Source organism: Lynx rufus, unplaced genomic scaffold, assembly GCF_022079265.1.
Source record: "Lynx rufus isolate CCGP_SWC_20201006 ecotype Redwood Valley unplaced genomic scaffold, mLynRuf1.p SCAF_2, whole genome shotgun sequence".
NCBI lineage: Eukaryota > Metazoa > Chordata > Mammalia > Carnivora > Felidae > Lynx > Lynx rufus.
Genome location: NW_025814834.1, coordinates 220,596,186 through 220,614,235, shown reverse-complemented (window position 1 = coordinate 220,614,235; position 18,050 = coordinate 220,596,186). Strand labels below are relative to the sequence as shown.

The window sequence follows — 18,050 nt, the reverse complement described above, 5'->3', positions numbered from 1 at the left end:
CTGTTCCTGGCCCTGTTCTGTCCCAGCCCCGCCCAGGCTGAGACTTGGAGCCAGGCCTGGACATCTGCAGGCTCGCCCTCTGGCCTCCCCCAGCCACCAGGGACTGCGCCGCCCCCCCCCCCCCCACCATTCCAGGATCCCAGAATTTGGTAAACAGCACTCCCAAGGTGCTCCCTACCCCATGGGGAGAGAGAGAGATCTCCATCCAGAACCCTGGCATTGGTTCCCACAATGTCCCCCACCTTCAGGCAGGACACTGGTCCCAGGACACTGAGAGGTACCAGGACCTCTCCTGGGGAGTCCTGGGGGGTCCTCAACCTGCAGGACCACAGCACACAAAAGGGCTTTGCTTAGGGATGACCTCCTCCTGTGCACAAGGAAATCCAACCAATGGGGAGTCTGACCTCAGCCCTCCCCACTCTCCAGGCCCCTCCCCTGGAATCCCAGCACAGTGCCTCAGGTGGGCAGGTCTGGGGTCTGGGAAGCTCGGTGGGGTTTTGAGGCCTTCTGGGCAGGGGGTGGTCCATGCCTGGGTCTCCCCGTTCCCCAGCCCCGTGCTGCTACAGCCTAATGAGGGACGAAGGGCTGGGGGGACCCCTCAGCTTAAGTGTGGGCTCCCTCCCCAAACTTGCGGACTCACTGCCCAGGCCGGCCTCTTCAGCACCTTCTATTTGGCTCCACTCCACAGAGGGGAAACTGAGGCAGGGATCAGCTGCTGTCCACCGGCCTCCCTGGTCTGACCCATCGCGACCCAGGTGCACATTTGGGCTCACTGCCTTCCAGGAAGCCGGCGTCCCTGTGTACCATTGAGGATATCCTCAGCTGCGTCGTGCGGGCCTCGAAAGGTCCCGGGAGACCCCGGGGGGACACGCTCTGCAGGAGCAGCACAGAAGGTCACCAACCCACTGACCACTTTCTCTGGTGGCCTGCATTTCAGAGCCAGGGGGCTCAGCCCGGGCCTCATCCGGGATGAGGTAGGTGGAGGCCCCAAAGCCCCGAGGGGCAAGAGCCAGGAAGGCTGCTGCACACACACCAAACCGCTCAGCGGGCCTAGGTTTTAAGAGCAAATACGCAACGGCACAAATGAACACCTAATTCGAACAGCACACGGACGGGTTCTTTCCCTCTCGCACATCTCTGCAGGTGTGAATGCAGCGCACGCCCCTCGCTTGCCCTTGGCTTCTTTGGAAAGCGTGCTCTTTCGTCCTGCACTCGTGCAGTGCACACACCTAGCACCTGTATGTTATAACTTCAGAACGGTAGCAATTATACAATTACCAAAACTAATAAAAGCTTAAAAACACTCCAGAAATCAACAGAGGAAATACTGCCGCTTTACTTATTTGAAAGCAAAATAGCCTTGTTGGCCGGCAAAAGTTCCTCTGTCAAAAGGGAAGAGCCCGTGCAGAGACCGTAAGTGCAGCCCCCCCCCCCCGCCCCAACATTCCGACTTTATCCCACAAGATAAAGCGGGTCAGCGATTCTCTCCAATTTACACGCACTTAAAATTCTTTAGCTTCTTCAGCGGGAAACTCCTTTCGACACACCCTATGTGGGGCCAGGCTCGGGCCCCCCCCCCCCACGCCCAACCCGCCCCAGCCATGCCCGGTGTGGGCCAGAGTGCATGCAACTCGTTCACCTTTTAATTACAATCTTGAAATAAAAGTGACAGGATGTTTTGTGACCTTTTTATTGTGTTAACATGCTCAGAGTGAACTGACCCCTAGGCCCTGAAATAACAACAAAAATATATTGGTTAGATACTATAATTCTGGTGCCTGAAATAAAGACAAATAGAAAACTATATTAAAACATTAAAAAGTTAAAAATTTTCATTAAAGGTATTTACATGTGTATTCTGATGCCAAATTTATAGACACATTTCTTTTAAATTAAAATATTTTGAAATATGAAAATAAGAGAAATAAATATCCACAACATATTCATAGTGAAAATTATTAATTCTTGTTCCAAATTTACATTTTTATTTATAAATGGCCAAGGGATCCTACACTTCCTTCAGAATTGCCTGTCCTGTATTTTCAGTTCCTTAATAGCCTCTAACTCTGCAAAGCTCTTTGTAGCCGCTAAGCAGGGCTCACTTCGACAGAAACTCCCGCTCCTTCTGGAACCAGCAAGGCTAACCGGTCTTGAACGCGTCCAACTGTTCAATCACTAAAGTGAAATATTTTTATGAATCTTTTTGAAGTTACGATATATGGAAAATATTACATACATGTTTTTTGCGAGTGCTGATTAGAGGGAAGAGAATGGCTCCTCGATTAGCGTTTCTCATCACTGCTCGTGTTACGGAGCGGCTCGCCTGGAGGAGGAGGGACCAGGTCGTGGCCGCGGTCTGTGAAGCCAGGAGGGGTCGCGTCCCAGTTCCCTCGGCGTCTGTGTTCTGCTCTGTCTGATGAAGGTTTACGTTCTTTCTCCCCACTACTTATTTCTTAATTGAGTTATTTTTTGCAGAGGCAGTTCTCTTAGTCCTATTCTTGCTGTATTTTGAGTCAACCATATGAGAAAGTGTTAGTTCACCCAGAACGGAGAGTGGTTAGTGCAAACTCCCCGTCACTAACCCACTCAGGGGACGCACTGCTCCAACGGCTATGAGGGGTTTTCCGAAACGTGTTTTCTTTCACGTGGCGGGGAAGTAAACAGGTGTGTATGCTGATGAGGCGGTACAAATCCCACCCATTTCTCAGCGGCACCCCGGAGGCCTGCTGTCTACTCGCCTACCACTCGCATGCTGGGCCGCGGGCGGGGTGGGAAGGGCCGGCCTCCCTGGGTCTCCGGGGGCCCGGCAGGCAGCGGGAGCGCAGGCCGGCACAAGGGAGACGGGACGCTTCTCAGCAGGTTTCAGACACACCCTGGCTTTGCCCCGCGGCCACCTGGACACGAAGCCCGGGAACCGCTTCTGTGGGACACGAGGGCCGGTCTCTTCATTTTAAGCCATGTTGGGGTTTGAAGTGTCGCGGGGCGTGTTTGAGACAAATGAACTTAGGGCTCCGATTCGTAGATCTGTGAGGGGCAGGACAGGCCCAAAGCAGACACCCGAGCCTGCTGGTCGCGCTGAAGGCTCGTTCGCGCGTGTTAACCAAGCGTGGCTGCTCCCCACCAGGGTCGAGGGCGAGGCCATGCCTGCTCAGGGCTTTGAGAGAGGGCTGTTCTGACCGACACGTGTTCAGGGCGCAGGACAATCGGTGGAGAGGCGGGTCCTAACTCTGTTCTAGAACCACAGGTGTGGTTCTAGAAGGAAGGAGCTGGAAGCACCGGGAGGAGAGCCCCGATGGAGCCACAGGGCGGCAGGCTCGGCTCCCAGGGGCTGCAGCTTGGGGTCGGGCGGGACCCAGCACTCCGCACGGTGGCAGGGGTGGGGGTCGGGGGGGGGGGGCCCTAGCGGGGCAGGTGCTGCAGGGGGACCCATGCGTGGCGACCGCAGGTGCGTCTTTCCCTCTCGTGACGGCGGGAGGTGCGGGGTCCGCACACAGTGGGGAGGTGCGCTGGGCGGGGGCCGGCGCCCGCCGAGATCCGTGCCCGCCGTCTCTCTCCAGGCTGGTTCGCGCGGCCCACTGAGCCAAAGCCCTGCGGAAATTCTGCCACGTGAGAGAGAGACCGACGTGCACGAGGTTTACAGCGAAGCCTTTATGGAAACCACTCCAAGCGCTTGAGGAGAGGGCGCTCTGCTCGCAGGACACCCGACCCGGACAGGGAGGCCGGTCCCCTTCAAACGGAGTGGCTGCTCTTCTGGCCACGGCGGCCTCGGAGGCCAGAAGCCTGGTTGCTTCAAACCGCGCTGAGCTTGGTCTGAACCCCGGACGCAGGCTCTTGCGTCAGCCCCTCACAGGGAGCGGCAGGTGAGGACAGCAGGGCCACGGGCGGAGGGACGGCGGGGGCGGAGCACAGGGTCGCCACGTCCAAAGGCGGATCTTAGGAGAGATGGTTCGCAATCAAGAAACTTGCTCAGTCCCTCGTGGGGACGAAGGAGACAGAATGTGGGTCACGTCACCGCTTTGTGTATGTTCTGCCGGAGCTTTTGCTCAGTCCCTTTGGGGTAGGGATCTTGCTTCCGACCTTGGATGCGGAGGTCCCTGATTTGGTCGTGGCTGGGCCTTTACCTGCTGGACACACAACACACAACACACAGGCCCCGTGTCAGCAGGGAGACTAACACAGCAACAGGGCGCCAAGCCACAGTGAGGGCATGGCGGCCAGGTGTCGTCAGGCCCTGGGGAGCAGCAGAGCGCCAGCGGGGTCTGCAGGGGGCGGCACAGCGGCCACTCGGTCCGCAGGCGGCCGGCTGAGCGGGGCACGTGTGGGAGCTGGCTGCCGGGCTGAGGAGCAGGGCTCGTGCGTCCCCAACGGGCTCACAGGAGACGCCTGGCCCGGGGGCGGGAAGAAAGAGAACTTGCTCATTTGCCCGGGGGGTCGGCTGTAGAGACTCAGCCCCAGAAACGAACAAAAGCAGCAGCCACGTGACTACAGCTTCGCTTCCAGGCTGAGTGGCCCCGGGCAGGCGCCCCCTCCAGGTGCCCATGTTCCCTCCGTTATGAGAGAGGTGGCCGGGTGTGTGGGGGGGGGTGTCAGCCACGCTCGGCCCTCGGCCGGGTATCTGGCAGGTGGAGCCCAGAGCCCACATCCCGCCACACTCGTTTTTATTACTCTCTCACTTATTAACGCCCCTGAAGTAAGAACGTCCGTCCACGGTTTTTCGTCAGGAAGAATTTTCTAATGAAAGACGCCCTGCTTTCCTGTCGGCGTTCTCAATCCAACACAAAGCAGCTGCAATTACAATTTACGAGGCAGGGAGCGGCAATATCTGTGAGTCTACTCTCCGTCTGTTTCCAAGCGCTCCGCTTTGGCGATGCAGAGAGCCGGGAGCAGGGGCGTGCGCCCGAAGGACGCGGCGGGAGCCCTCAGGCAAGAGCGAGCGTGGTGCTGACGACAAGAGGTCTGGGCACACATCAGCCTACTCGCTACGGGCCATCGGCCGGACACGAAGACGGGAGGGAAGCACGTCTGTGTGACCCCAGGGGTGCGGGGACCCCGCCACGCGGCACCCACGTGCAGCAAGGCCCCAGACCTCACCTGGCGGCAGCGCCTTGTGCAGCACGTGCGTCTTGCGCAGGTTCATCGTGCAGCCGGCGGGGCCCATGAGGTGAGCCTTCCACGCCTGAAACAAAAGAGGAGGCACACGCCGCGTCAACCAGGTGACCGAGAGGGAGCAGACGAGCTGAGCTCCTGTCAGACCTGAAACCGGAGGCGGCCGCAGCTCCCGACGTGGCCGCACCTCACATCCTGATGCGGCACGCGGAGCCCCTCGGTCCTCGTCACCTCCGAGCACAGCGCGCTCGGACTGTTGTCACATAAGCACGTGCACGTGAGTGGATTCGGGGAGTACACGAGGCAGGGTGACCTCCAGGAGCGGGGAGTGGCCCCTGGCTGCCAGCCGGCAGAAAACAGGGACCCCAGTCCTGTAGTGACAGAAGAATTCTGCCAGCACTGGGGGAGCTCGGGAGACCCCCCCCCCCCAGCCGAGCCCACAGATGAGAACGCGGCCCAGTCTACGTGTCACTGCGGCCTGGTGACTCCTGGAGCAGAGGACCCGTTCAGTTGTGCCCACGATTCCTGCCCCACAGAAACTGACATCATAGAAGGATGTTTGAGCCGCCAAGCGTGTGGTGACTGGCTGCAGGCATGGACCACTGAACCGAGAGCAAACAGAGAAGTCCAAGAGGCCTGCTGACGGCCTTGGAGCCGCGAGCTGTCGGACGCCGGGGGACACGACTGCCAGGAGGAGAGGGGCTGAGGTCTGCATCACACGGAGCAGGAGATGACGGCAGCCACACAGGGACCGGGTGTCCCGTGACAGCTAGTGTCACGGTAGAAATCCGACCCCGGACACAAAGCCTGAGTTTCACACGTGAACGGAGAGAAGGTGTGTGCACGTGAGGACTACTTACACGACTTTTAAAAGGGAAAACCACTAAAAACGGCCCTGTCAGGAAGGAGGGGTGGTAGGCAGGGGCAGGGACTGCAGCTGCTCTCTGTTCTTCTGTGCATATGTCCCATTTTACAGACTTCAGAACTGGTCGAGTGTTTTATATAATTACAGGACTTAATTTTACCCCCCCCCCCCGAAAACCGAATACACAATAAAGCAGGTGCCTGTAAACGCATTGTGGCTGTGAAACAGCTCGTGGACCCCCCACCGCCAGGGGACACGGAAAGGACGTGAACGGGGACTCGCGGCCCCGAGTCTGGGCACTGCCGCCAGGCACGTGCTGCGTGTGGGGTCGCGCAGTGCGCGTGGACGACGGGCGGCAGGCGGGTCTGGCATCTCCGGGGCTCTGAGAACCCAACCCTTGGGCTGGGGAAAGGGGACGCCGGGAGACACAGGATGCGTCGGAAATGTCCGGCTGAACTCACGAGGTGGTCATGTCAGCATTTTCACCTGGCTCTGTCCACCGGGAAGGCCAGCGACAGTGACCAACTCGGTAGCTGTGAGCAGGGGAGACACCGATGCTGTTCTAAAATATCCATTTCCACCGGAGGGAGCCCAGGTCTGGGGCCGGCCCGGGCAGGGTCAGCATGGAGCGGGCAGACCGTGACAACAGCCGGGGGGTGCCGAGAACACCGGGGTCCGACCAACAAGGCCAGGAGCCCGTCCGAGAGGCCGCGCTGGCCAGAGACCAGGCGACTCAGGCCTCAGAGAGGCTGCAGGACACCGGTTGAGTCTGCGTGTTTACGACACTAAGGGACACGCTGGTGAGCGGCTTGCTCCTGTGCAGCCCGTGGACCATGCGGGAGGCACACACGTTCTCGGCCGGGGGCGACTGCAGGGCAGAGGGAGGGACGCTTCTCTCGGAAGCGGCAGCCCAGCTGACGACTGAAGGGTGGCAGGCTGGGCTGCGTGGACCTGACGATCCCTGACGGTCGTGGGATGTGCCCGGTCACGGAAGGGCGGGCCACTGGCTAAGAAGTGGCTGCGGGCAAGTCTGAGGTTTAAACGGACCCGGCCTATAGAGCCCACCTGCGATTCACAGGAACCGGGCGGGAACGACCTCTTAACGGTGCCGAGAGGGAGGCCATCCGCAAACCCAGCCCACGGGAAACCCAGCTCACGGGAAACCCGGCCAGGCAGACCACTTCTTACCAAACTCTAAAACAGAGCACACGGAGGAGGCTACTTAGAAACACATCCAGCAGTCTCCGCGTGCGGCCTCACCGGGGGCCGGGACACTGACCCTGAGGGGAGGCTGGGGGACGCGCTCGAGAGCGCCTCCACGAGCACTGTTTCCGGAGCCCCACGGCAGAGCATTTCCAGAGGAAGCGACGTGCCGTCTGGCTGCACCTCAGCGTGGCCTGGGTGGGGAGCCGCAGCTGGGTGCACATGAGGCAGGGGTGGCTGTGAGCCCACGGCCACACGAGCTGGCGATGGGACGTGAGGGGTGCCTGCGGGCCCCTCTGCTCTGCCATGCACTGTGTTGTGTATCTGACGTTTTCTGAGAGAGGGACGATAGGCCTGGGACGACGGCATGGGTGCAGGCCCGTCTGCTATGTGCTCTCTCAGAGGTCGAGGGCGAGCTGCAGAGCACGGCTGGGTCTGAGCCGTCTCGTGGGCACATCCCAGACGGTTGGGGCAGGGAGAGCCCACGGCGGGACCCGTGGGGAACTGCAGGTGCAGCGGTTAAGGGGGCTGGAGTGGAAGCGACAGAGCCAGAGGCAGGTCCCCAGAACCGCCCTGCCTGGCACGTGGAGGACATCACCACTGTCGTGTCAGCTGAACCACCGACACGAGCCTCAGACCTGCTCTGGTCAGAGCAGGGGGCCCAGGGAGGAGGGGGGCGGGAACCGGAAGCCAGACTCCCCGGCGCCGGGGAAGGGAGGAGAGCTTGCAGTCATCTGCGAGGTAGAACCTCCCAACTGCACTGGGCTGGATGGCAGTAATGAGAAGAGACCCGCACGTCTGGCCCAGACGCCACTCAGGGCCCCGGCGCACAGAGGGGTGCCGCGCCCAGACAGAGGCGAAAGCCCCTCGCGCTCACCCACCCAGAGCTGAGGCCCTCGCAGAGGGTCCACGGCGCTACAGGAGGGAGAACTCACGGGAGACGGCAGGTGACAGCGTGTCAGGCGGACCTGAAGCAGGACCGGGGTGCTCCCCGAACACTCACGGTCCCCCACCCGCGACCCAGCCCTGACAGCCTCGTCGCCGGGTCAGCCCCAGGTAGGGTCACGCTCCAGTTAGGTCCTCACCTCCTCCCCCGGTGAGAAGTTCTCGTGGCACAGAGGACAGCGGTTTGCCAGCTTCTCCGGTTTGGCGGCTGAAACGGCATCAGCAGGACAAGGCTCAGCTCCTCCCGAGACCTGAGCCAGGAGCTATAGACACGGGACGGGCCAGCGCTCCACGCGGGGCCTCCCCGGGCAGGGCCCGGGGCACAGCGGGCACCGAGGGGTCTGGGCGGGGCCGAGCAGGCACTTACGATTACAATCCTTTGCTTTTATGTGTCTGGGCAGCTCTTCCTTCAGAACAGCCTCATTGCAGCGGTAACACTTTCCAAACCCGTCTTTCTTGTCGCATTCGGTCAGCAGGTGCTCTGTCAGGCTGGAGATCTCGACCACCTGCATCCAGAAATGCAGAAGGAAGCAGGGTGCTGAGAGCACGGGGCGCGTGCAGCACCACCTTGCACTTGTTCCCCAGGGGTGGAACACGCACACCTCTTCTCTCACTCGGTCCTGACCCCACTGGCCCCAGGGGGCTTCCTCGGGTGCTCGCTATACTCTGCTGAAGACCCCGTGTCCCCTGTGTCTCCCTCCTTGTGTTATGGTGGTAGTGCACAGAGGACACTGCCAAGGGGGGGGGGGGACGGAGGAGCGATGGCTAACCCCCGCAGTACACGCAGGAAGCCGCGGAACAGCTTAGCCGTGTGGCCTCTGGGTTCAAATCCCGCCTCCCTGTTGCTTGTAAGAACGTGCAGAGACGGGGTCACGAAAAGACTGTTAGGAGAGTCTCCCACCACCCAGGCACATTCAGCAGGAGTGACCACTATGCACGGACTCATACACCTGCTGGGAATCCAGCCACCAACACGGGCTGGGAGTTGGGGGGAGGCTAGAAGTCTGCACTGCCAGGCTGTGGGGGGTGGGGGTGGGGGTGGGGGCTCTGCCTACTTGAGAGCTGCTGTGTAGCCTGCAAGAGCCCCAAGGTAGAGGCCAGAAGTTCATTCTCCTCCTTTATTAAAAGGAAGGCCTTACTGCATCAGAGAAGACATGCAAATCCGGGGGTGGGAGTCTTCTTAAACAAGATACACAACGCGTAAACCACGGGCAAGACGAACAAGGTGGACAGCGTTTAAACTTAAAAGACACGCTGGGGTGACAAACAGGCCAGACCCCAAGCGGGAGAGGGCAACTATGGCACCTGGGGCTGGCCAAGGACTCCGGTCCGTGCACCTGAAGCATGACTACAGATCAGTAGAGCAGGACCGGCAACGCAATTCAAAACGTGAGCAAGAAACTAGAAGCTATTTTACAAAATAGGGCACTCGGGTGGCCAAGAGACGGATGGACAGGGGCCGCACCTCACTGTGGGCAGGAATCACGGAGCTGGCGAATATGTGGCACAGCCCCCCACGCCCTTAAGACCCCTCCGGAGCACGGCCTGCGTCAGCCCCGCAGCCCAGCGCTGGCTCGCCCAGCCACTCCGCCCCCGGGGGTGCACCCAAAAAGGCATGTTCGCAGGCGCACTGGGAGCGGATACAAGAATGTCTGTGGCAGCGTTATTCGTGATAGGCTCTAACCGGACGCAACCTGAGTTCCAAAAACAGTAGGATGGAGGGATGAATCGTGGACTGCTCAAACGGAACACTCTAAAGCTGGAAGACCAACCTGACATAAAGTAGGTACATTTTGTAGGGTTCTATCATGTAAACCCAAAACGCAAGCAACACTAACTTGTGGTGTCAGAAATCAGGACGGTGGGGTGACTCAGGGCGGGGGGAGGTGGTGCACTTTGAGGGGCCTGGGTGCTGGGGACACGGGTGTGTTATTTTGTGGGGGCTCCACGGGCTCTCACACTCATGGCTTTACGGACGGGCACCTCCTGTCACGTGCTTCGCAGATGCCGTGTTCTCTGCAGACGGAGGGGCTGCGGCGACCCTGCACTGACGGGGTCATTTGCCACCACCGTCCCGGCGGCATTTACGCACTTTGCGTCCGTATCACGTTTTAGTAATTCTTGCAACACGTCAAACGTTTTCACTGTCGTACGTGTGACGGTGACCTGTGATCAGCGAATAGGACTTTGCCAGAAGCCCAAATGCTGGCCAGCGTTTTTTAGTACGTGTGTGACACATGCACGTCGTTTTTTAGGTGCGGCTCACACACTGAACAGACCACAGGCCACAGCACACGTAACTTCCCCGCGCCCCGGGAAGCCACAAAGGTCACGTGACTCGCTTTCTTGCGCTCTGTGCGTTCCCGGGGTGGTCCGGAACGGAACCCTACCGCTGAGGTGCGCCTGCACGTTTACGTACGTGGGACACGGCTCGCTTAAAATAGCGGGAAAAAGTAAGAAAACGGGGTGACAGCCATTCAGCCACTTTCCCCGCGACTTCTCCCCGGGGAGCGCTACACGTGGGGCAGGTCTGTGACGGGCCGTGGAGGGACCGCGTGTGGCCGGGCGCCTGACCTGCCTGCAGCAGGTGCATCTTGTCAGCATGAGACACTGCTTCCAGTAGTGTAGGTCCAGGCCCTCCTCCGTGAAGGACTCACTCCTCTCCCCACAGAAGATACATAAACTGAAACGAGACAGGAGCGAGAAATGAGGCGCGGAGGGGCCTGGATGCACGCGCGCCCTCGCCTTCCCTGGGCGGCCCTGCTGCCCTGGCCAGAGGCTCCGTGGGGGGCGGCCCACTTGTTTGACACAAGTCGGCTTTGGGTCCCGCAAGTTCTAACCCGCCAGCACAATCAGGCAGAAACGCTAACTTGCGTCGGAAAAAAAGGCAAAGGTGTTCTACTGAAATTCCTTGCACACGCGCTGTGGCGGCCGCACAGGGGACGTGCTTCGCTGTTGTCACATCTGGTACCTTTAACAGCCCTCTGACAATCAGCCGCCAAGCAGTGTTGGGTAAAGTGCGGGGAAACCGGACACACCCAGAGTTAAGCCCGTCAGTGTGGAGGGCAATTTACCAACTCGTACAAATGAGCGATGCGAGCCTATCAGCCCACAGGCTTGCAGTGCGCTGGGGCGAAAATATCTACTGAGTCGCGTTTTATGTGGCCGGTCCCTTCCATCTCTATACACCGGGCTGAGGATGACCCCACGCACTTATCTAAGTAGTGAGCGGCGGGGACTTCCGGGGCAGGACGTGCGGCTGCCTTCCCTCCTTCCATGTCTAAAATGAGAAAGAAAAAAATGAAAAAAAAAAAAAAAAAAAAAAAAAGGTTATTTTTTAAAATGACCTTTTGTAGAAATTATTTTCAAAGTTTTAGTAACCAGTTTGGTGTGAAATACACTTAAAAGCACGTGAGTTAACAAAGGTCGTACAATGTCCCGCCCTCCAGTATTTGCTGAATGGCCGAGGGGACCGAGCACCTACCCTGACTGTCTGCCTCCAGCGCGGGGCCTGCTGTCTCCTAAGACACAAGAGCAGAAAGGTCAGGGACAAATGGCTGCACACAGTCTGTCCAGGGTGTGTTGACCCTGAAAGCAAATTCTTCTGTTTTCAGACTCTCTTTTTTCTTTTTGTTTTTAACATTTACTTATTTTTGAGAGACAGAGCATGAGCAGGGGAGGGGCAGAGAGAGAGGGAGACACAGAACCGGAAGCAGGCTCCAGGCTCGGAGCTGTCAGCACAGAGCCCGACGCGGGGCCTGAACCCACAAACTGCGAGATCATGACCTGAGCCCAAGTCAGATGCTCAACTGACTGAGCCCCCAAGGCGGCCCTGTTTTTAGACTTTCTACCAACAAGTAACACAGCTCTGTGAGCTCCCAATGCCCAAATACGTGTCTTCCCCTCTCAAGTCCCTGCCTCAGGCTACTTACTGTCCCTGCTGCCGCTCCCCTGCCCTCACCGCTCCCCTGCTCCCCGCTGGCTCTCCAGCGGCTCACCTTGGTGCTGTGAGCTCTGGGCAGCACGTGACCATCGCCCTGCCCTGTGGATGCCCAGGGTGCCCCTCAAACGCCATTTCCTCAGCCGTCTCCCCTTTCCTAGCTGCTCATGCCAGGGGTGCCCTCCCCGGCCCCCCAGCTCGCCACCCCCCCGTGTGGATGAGCAAGCGTTCAGCCTTCTCTCCCTGGGGGTCCCAGGCCCCGGCTTCTCCTGACCAGGCCTAGCAGCTGCCCCGCCCACCCTGCTGTGGAGGAGGCTCCAGTGCCCCAGGTGCAAACTGGGGACAAACGGGGAGAGATCTGGGCTTCTCCCCCTCCCCCCACGCAACCTCCATGAGCCCACCGGCAAATCCTAGGCTGCACTTCACGCACGCACAGGCCACCCTCCTCGCCTCTGCCCGCACGGTCCTCTCTCCAGGCCGGGGGCACTACTCAGGAGTCCTCCTGCGTGAAGGCTGGTGGCCCTGTGAAGGCCTCGGAGAGCAGATTTACTCTTGCTTGAAACCCTCAGACAGCTTCCTGAGTCACTCAGCTGTCCACTCAGCTCGTTCTCTTCGGTGCCCCGTGCGCCAGCCGCCCGGCTCCGGCCGCCCCTGAGGGCCCCTGGTGCTCAGGCTCGGGCTCTGGCCTCCTGTCGCCAGGCCTTTCCCAAGACAAGCCCCACGAGAGGCCCCCCGGAGCAAGGCGCCAGGCAGCAGCCCCTCCTCCGAAGCCGCTCCTCTGCGGTCCCCCACTCTCTCTCACAAGCTCCCTGAGTATCTGGATTGCTGTCAGATGCCGCCGAGAGAGGACAGGGTCCCTGGGGATGGGGAGTTTTGTCTGTTCTGTTTTCTGGCACACACCGTCCCCAGCCCACTGGCGGACCCAAGGGATGAAGGTCAGAGCAGCACTGTTCGTGGCAGGGACGCTGCTGGGCGCCACGCCCTGGAACCTTCTCTCCCGCACAGCTGACACTTCACGCTCCTCCGTGGCTACTGCCCACCCCCTCTCCCCCTTTCTTTCTTTTAGAGAGACGTTCTTTCTACTCAAGGAACCAAATTACGAAATCAGTGGCATGCAGCCGGTGTTTATATCCCCCAAGCACCTCCTGACCCCCCGCGCACGACGTCCCCCCGAGGCGGAGGACCCGGGGCTCCCTGAGGTGGAACGTCTACCTGAACCCCCCCTTTTTAGTGCACGGGAATCGCACCTTCACATTCAGCCATATTTTCCTCCTTTGCCCCTGAAGGAGGCCGGGAGCTCTGGAGGGGAAATGTCCTTGTACCAGGACCATTTAGCCCGGAAGTTTCCTCTCTAGGAAACCTCCCCCCAGGCGGCCCTGTTTTTAGACATTAGCGGCTGCGAGCCGCTCGTGCCACTGCCTGGGAGGTGAAGAGTGGGGACCCAGAATCTAACACAGAGCAGCTAGTGGGAGGTCCCTTTATTCACACCCCAGACTAGTTTTAGAAGCACTCGCAGCAGAGAACACACACAGCCACCCGCCTGAGGCCACAGAAAGTCACGCGAGCCTGCCGTGCGTCTGTCTGGGGGGCCGACAGCGGCGACCGGGGAAGGATGCGCTGACCTTGCCAGGCTGGACTCCGGCCTGAATTTCGGAGAGCACTGCCAACTGCCCTTGTAAAGCTTTAATTTCTTCTTTCTTTCGTTTTTCCGCTTCTTCTGTAGCTGCTTTCTTCTGTGCCTGATATGAAAATTATTTTTTCGTTAGAACAGCTTTTTAGGATGGTCTTCGAAATTGGGAGGGAATTACGGCATATCAATTACATCTCTTATATGTTAGAACGGTCGCTGACAACGTAAGGAGGGTTCAAAGTAAATTCGCCAGATCGGCCTGAAAACATTTACTGGCAGATAAAATCGCCCATGTTCTCTCAGCTGTCGTTGCTCCGAAACTGAGGGTCTCACAGGCAGCAAGTGCAAGGGCCTGCACCTGAGCTCAGAGTGCTGGTTTCCTCTACGTGGAGCTCCTCTGTCACTTTAGTTGGGGACCAAATAACCCCTTCGGTACAGGATCAGATCACAGTTTCACACAAACTAACGTACCTTCGTGTCAGCATCTGTAGGTCTGCCGTCTATTTTAGCAAATCCGTCAAAAATTGTTTTATAGAGAACGTTCTTGCGCGTGGTGTTGTCGTCTGGAGGGAGGTACTCTAGAATAAAAGCCCGGTGCTGTTTATACATGTCCAAAATAATTCTAACCGCTGTCTCTCGAACCTCATACACTCTGTGCTCCAGGGCACTCACTGAAAACTAAAAATAAAGTTGGGAGGGGTTCTTGTGGTTACTGATTCTTACAATAACAGTATTTTTTCCAGCATAAAAGAAATAAAGGCACATGACGAAAATTCAAAAAACAGACCACCACCCACACAATTCCATTATGACAGAGAGTTTCTCACCGTGTGTCTCACACACGTGATTGAACTCTGGTCGTATATGTAACTTTGTTTTGCTCTTTTCCACTTAACACACTAACAAGCATTTGTTTAGGTTACAACCTTCCCTAAACTTCACATTAAATATTACAAAATATTCCAATCACGGAGAGCAAAGGTGAGAAACTTTACACATCCACCATCCACATCACCAAAGCTGTAATTCTGCCGTGTCTCTGTGGGACCTCTGTCTTTCAGAAGCAAGGCACCGCGGTGATGGCGTGAGTCCCCCGTGGAAGCCTCCTGGGCCCACTGTCCTCCCGTGCTCCTTGGAGGCGTGGCTCTCCCGAAGCAGGCCTGCAAGCTCCTACCCGTCCACTAGTCCACTAGCATCAGTGTGCGTGTACCATGGTGTGTTTAATGTTTTAAACAGCATCCTGCGCTTATCTTTCTGGAGCTTTCTTTTCCTGCTCGACACTCCTCTGTCAAGGACACCCATGTGTTTCGGCCGCAGGCGCTGTCACGGGGACCTGTGGTGACACGTTCACCCCATCGCAGAATGGTGTTGCCGCGACAGTGGACCGACACCTCCCGTGGTGGTCTGGGCGCCAGGCTGCTCACTTCCCACGGCGTCAGCCTGGCCACGGGCTCTTTGGTTTTACCCCAGAGCCTGCCTGCCCCCCACCGCCCCCCGGAGCGGCTCGCCCCCAGGTCTCCTCCCTTCCCCACTTTCTTGTACTCCCTCCCTGACAGCTCCCCAGCCCCACTGGGGCTCCGGTCCATTCCTGCACCCACTACCGTCTCCTCCTGTCTGTCACCTCCCTCTAGCCGTCCCTGCCCTGGGCGTCCAGCCTGGACAGTGCGGTCCATCGCTAGGTCACTTCCAGTGTTCATGCACACCCTTAGAGTCTGGGACCCCGTCTTCTCCTGCGTAGTCGTGGGCTGCGTGGACTGTGCCTGCAGACTTGAGGCACGTGGTGACTGGCCACCGCAGGTGTCAGACTGAGGCATTTCCAGTCACTTCACCTTCTCAGACGTCCAGGGGGCGTTTCATATTCCTTCTTGTCTCTTGAACCTCTGCCATCGGGTCCGGCTTCCGTGAAGCCCATGTGTTCCCTGCTCCACACGCAGCCAGCCCGCTGAGTCTTTACCAGAGCCACTCGGGACTTTGCTCCTGCGGTAACTGACCCCTCCTTCCCACTTCTGTTCATTTCTTTCTTCTTTTCCTTCCATCAGGATCACTCCTTCCAGCATTCAGATGGACCCGAATGTGGCTACGGGCTCAACAGGCCAGCCTCCTTCTTCAGTGCACACAGCCGTGGCACCCTTCCCAGGTCCTGTGTGTGTGGGCCACTGCGGTCACAGGAAGTGTGGCGGGAGCAGCCTGGCCCATAAGGACACCCTCACCACCCTCTCGTCGCTTCCTTCATTCAGTGACCTCCCAGGTTGTGCGTGAAAGCTGGTGGTGGCGACCCAGGAGGAAGCGGCGGCCCTGAGGGCCTGCGTGGGCCAGAGCGCCGTCTCTCCTCCAGAACCAGGACTGCAGGGGAGAGCCGCAGGCACCGCCCCTGCCAGCTTCCAGAACCGATGCTGACGTTGGCACCGTGGAGCGGGGCGCCCGTAACAGAAATTTAAGTGTGCGGGGCAGGCTCCAGGCTCTGTGCTGGGGAGCACGGAGTGAACGTGGGGGCGAGAAACACGGAGGTCCCCGTGGCCGCGGGGCTGCTGCCGCCAGAAGTGGTGGAGGCGGCTGGGTACTGTGTATGGGGGCTACCACCGGCTGCCCCTGGCATTTGTAGAAGAAGAGACAGGAGCTCAGGAGCGACCACTGATGGCCAACAGACTGCAAGTCGAAGCTCCTATGGGAGCCAGGCATGCGGGGTCCACAGAGGAGGGAGAGAAGGCGCTGAAATCACGCCGCAGACCCTGCCCTCCCGCACCGACAGGAGCGAGTACGGGGCGGCTGCACCGGACGCTGTGTGTCCGCGTCCGGCCAACACGCTGGTGGCGTGTACAGAGCTTCCGTGCGGGCCATGTGGCACCAGGGACGCGGGGCCTCTGCTGTGGCCGTGTCTCTCCAGCGGCTTCTTAGTTGCACTAGGTCGTCCAGGCACGCAAACTCCCTGCACTTCTGTAAACCTGACGTTCTTGCGGACTCGGCACCCGCCTCTCTGTGACCTGTCCACTGCGGCCAAGATCTGTACAGACCAGTTACCAACTCGGGACACAGCCAACAGCAGGGAGACTTCTGGTGCACTCGTTTGTGACATGAAACAGTGACCGTCTTTCTGAGGTCATGCATTCGTTCGTTCGTTCAACAAGCAGTGACCGGACACCCACCGCACCCCAGGCCCACCTCCCGTGCGGAGGCCACAGCAGCACACACACAGGTGCACTTACCTTCATCACGTTATCGACGGTGAAACCCGTGTTCCCGGTGCCCAGGTCTCTCAGGAGCCGGGCCAGGAGGTCCATCTGACTCATTGCCAGATGAGCCGAAGAGTTGGCTTTTAACGGCTGTACCAAGTAAGGTGGGATAATCTGGAGAGACCTAACTTCCTTAAACAAGGCCATTTCCTATAAAAACCAACAGAACTTGTTAATTTTTACTGGAAAACGCCAGAGGCCACTTAGTATAATTTAGCATGATCCTCCAAATATGCTCGTGTTTCTATTCCAGGTGTACTGATTAAAAATAAAACCCTAAAGGAGCCTGTGCGGCTCAGTCGGTTGAGGGTCCAACTCTCGATTTCGGCTCAGGTCGTGATCCCAGGGTCAGGGGATTGAGCCCCGTGTCGGGCTCTGCGCTGAGCGTGGAGGCTGTTTAAGATTCCCTCCCAGCCCCTCTGCCCCTCTGCTCCTCTCCCCACTCACACTTGCTCCTTCTTAAAACAAAAACAAAAAACCCTAAAGCATGAGAAATAAAACCATGATCACCCAAAGATAAATGAAAGATTTCCACAAAATGTGAGCGAAAACTTAAGATTTCTCTTCTCAGCATTTCCCAACTGTAAGAAAAAGGTTTTCTAATTTCTAAAATTCTCAAAGAAATGAGTGCTGTGCTACTATTTAGGAAACGTCAACTGAGAGCACAGCAGTCACAGACGGCTGGCGGACGGGGGCCTTGGGGGGCTCACAGGACAGCACGTAAGTCTACTAGCAACAGACACGTCTTCCTGTAATTAACGTGCTTATCACTCAGCAACCAGACACAGAAAGAAAACGATAAGACACTAAGGCATACGGGCTGCAAAACAGAAAAAAATCCGTTAACAGCAGGCCACACCACCTCAAACAGCCTCTGGCTTTTCCAGAAGTCCCCTTTACGTCCGGGCCCCTGAGGGACTCTGCCCACGATCACAGGTGCGTGGGCAGCCAACCCCGCCCACAGCTCGTTCACGGCCGGCCCTGCGGTCTGCTGCTGGACGAGGGCACCACACCACGGCACCTCCAAACTACTCGGAAACCAGAGGTCTTAAAAATGGCTTCATGGAGGAAAGACACGCTCTCATTTTCAACACCCCTTTTGAAAACTGCCATCTCCCCAAACCGAGTCAC

The 18,050-nt window shown here is 58.3% G+C and overlaps 1 protein-coding gene across 4 annotated transcripts in view; it reads right to left on the bottom strand.

The window, feature by feature from the left end:
- Window positions 1-1,676: 1,676 nt before the first annotated feature.
- CEP104 (centrosomal protein 104) overlaps window positions 1,677-18,050 on the bottom strand; it is a 35,132-nt gene continuing 18,758 nt past the window's right edge. For all 4 annotated transcript variants that reach the window (XM_047083337.1, XM_047083338.1, XM_047083340.1 and 1 more), the window contains 10 exons: window positions 16,893-17,069; window positions 14,161-14,367; window positions 13,682-13,798; window positions 11,604-11,640; window positions 11,333-11,399; window positions 10,694-10,802; window positions 8,487-8,625; window positions 8,260-8,327; window positions 5,092-5,176; window positions 1,677-4,124 (listed from right to left, as the gene is read on the bottom strand). In XM_047083337.1, the coding sequence (XP_046939293.1) occupies window positions 4,009-4,124; window positions 5,092-5,176; window positions 8,260-8,327; window positions 8,487-8,625; window positions 10,694-10,802; window positions 11,333-11,399; window positions 11,604-11,640; window positions 13,682-13,798; window positions 14,161-14,367; window positions 16,893-17,069 (1,122 nt within the window). In that variant the 3' untranslated portion in view covers window positions 1,677-4,008. The remainder of the gene's footprint in view (window positions 4,125-5,091; window positions 5,177-8,259; window positions 8,328-8,486; window positions 8,626-10,693; window positions 10,803-11,332; window positions 11,400-11,603; window positions 11,641-13,681; window positions 13,799-14,160; window positions 14,368-16,892; window positions 17,070-18,050) is intronic.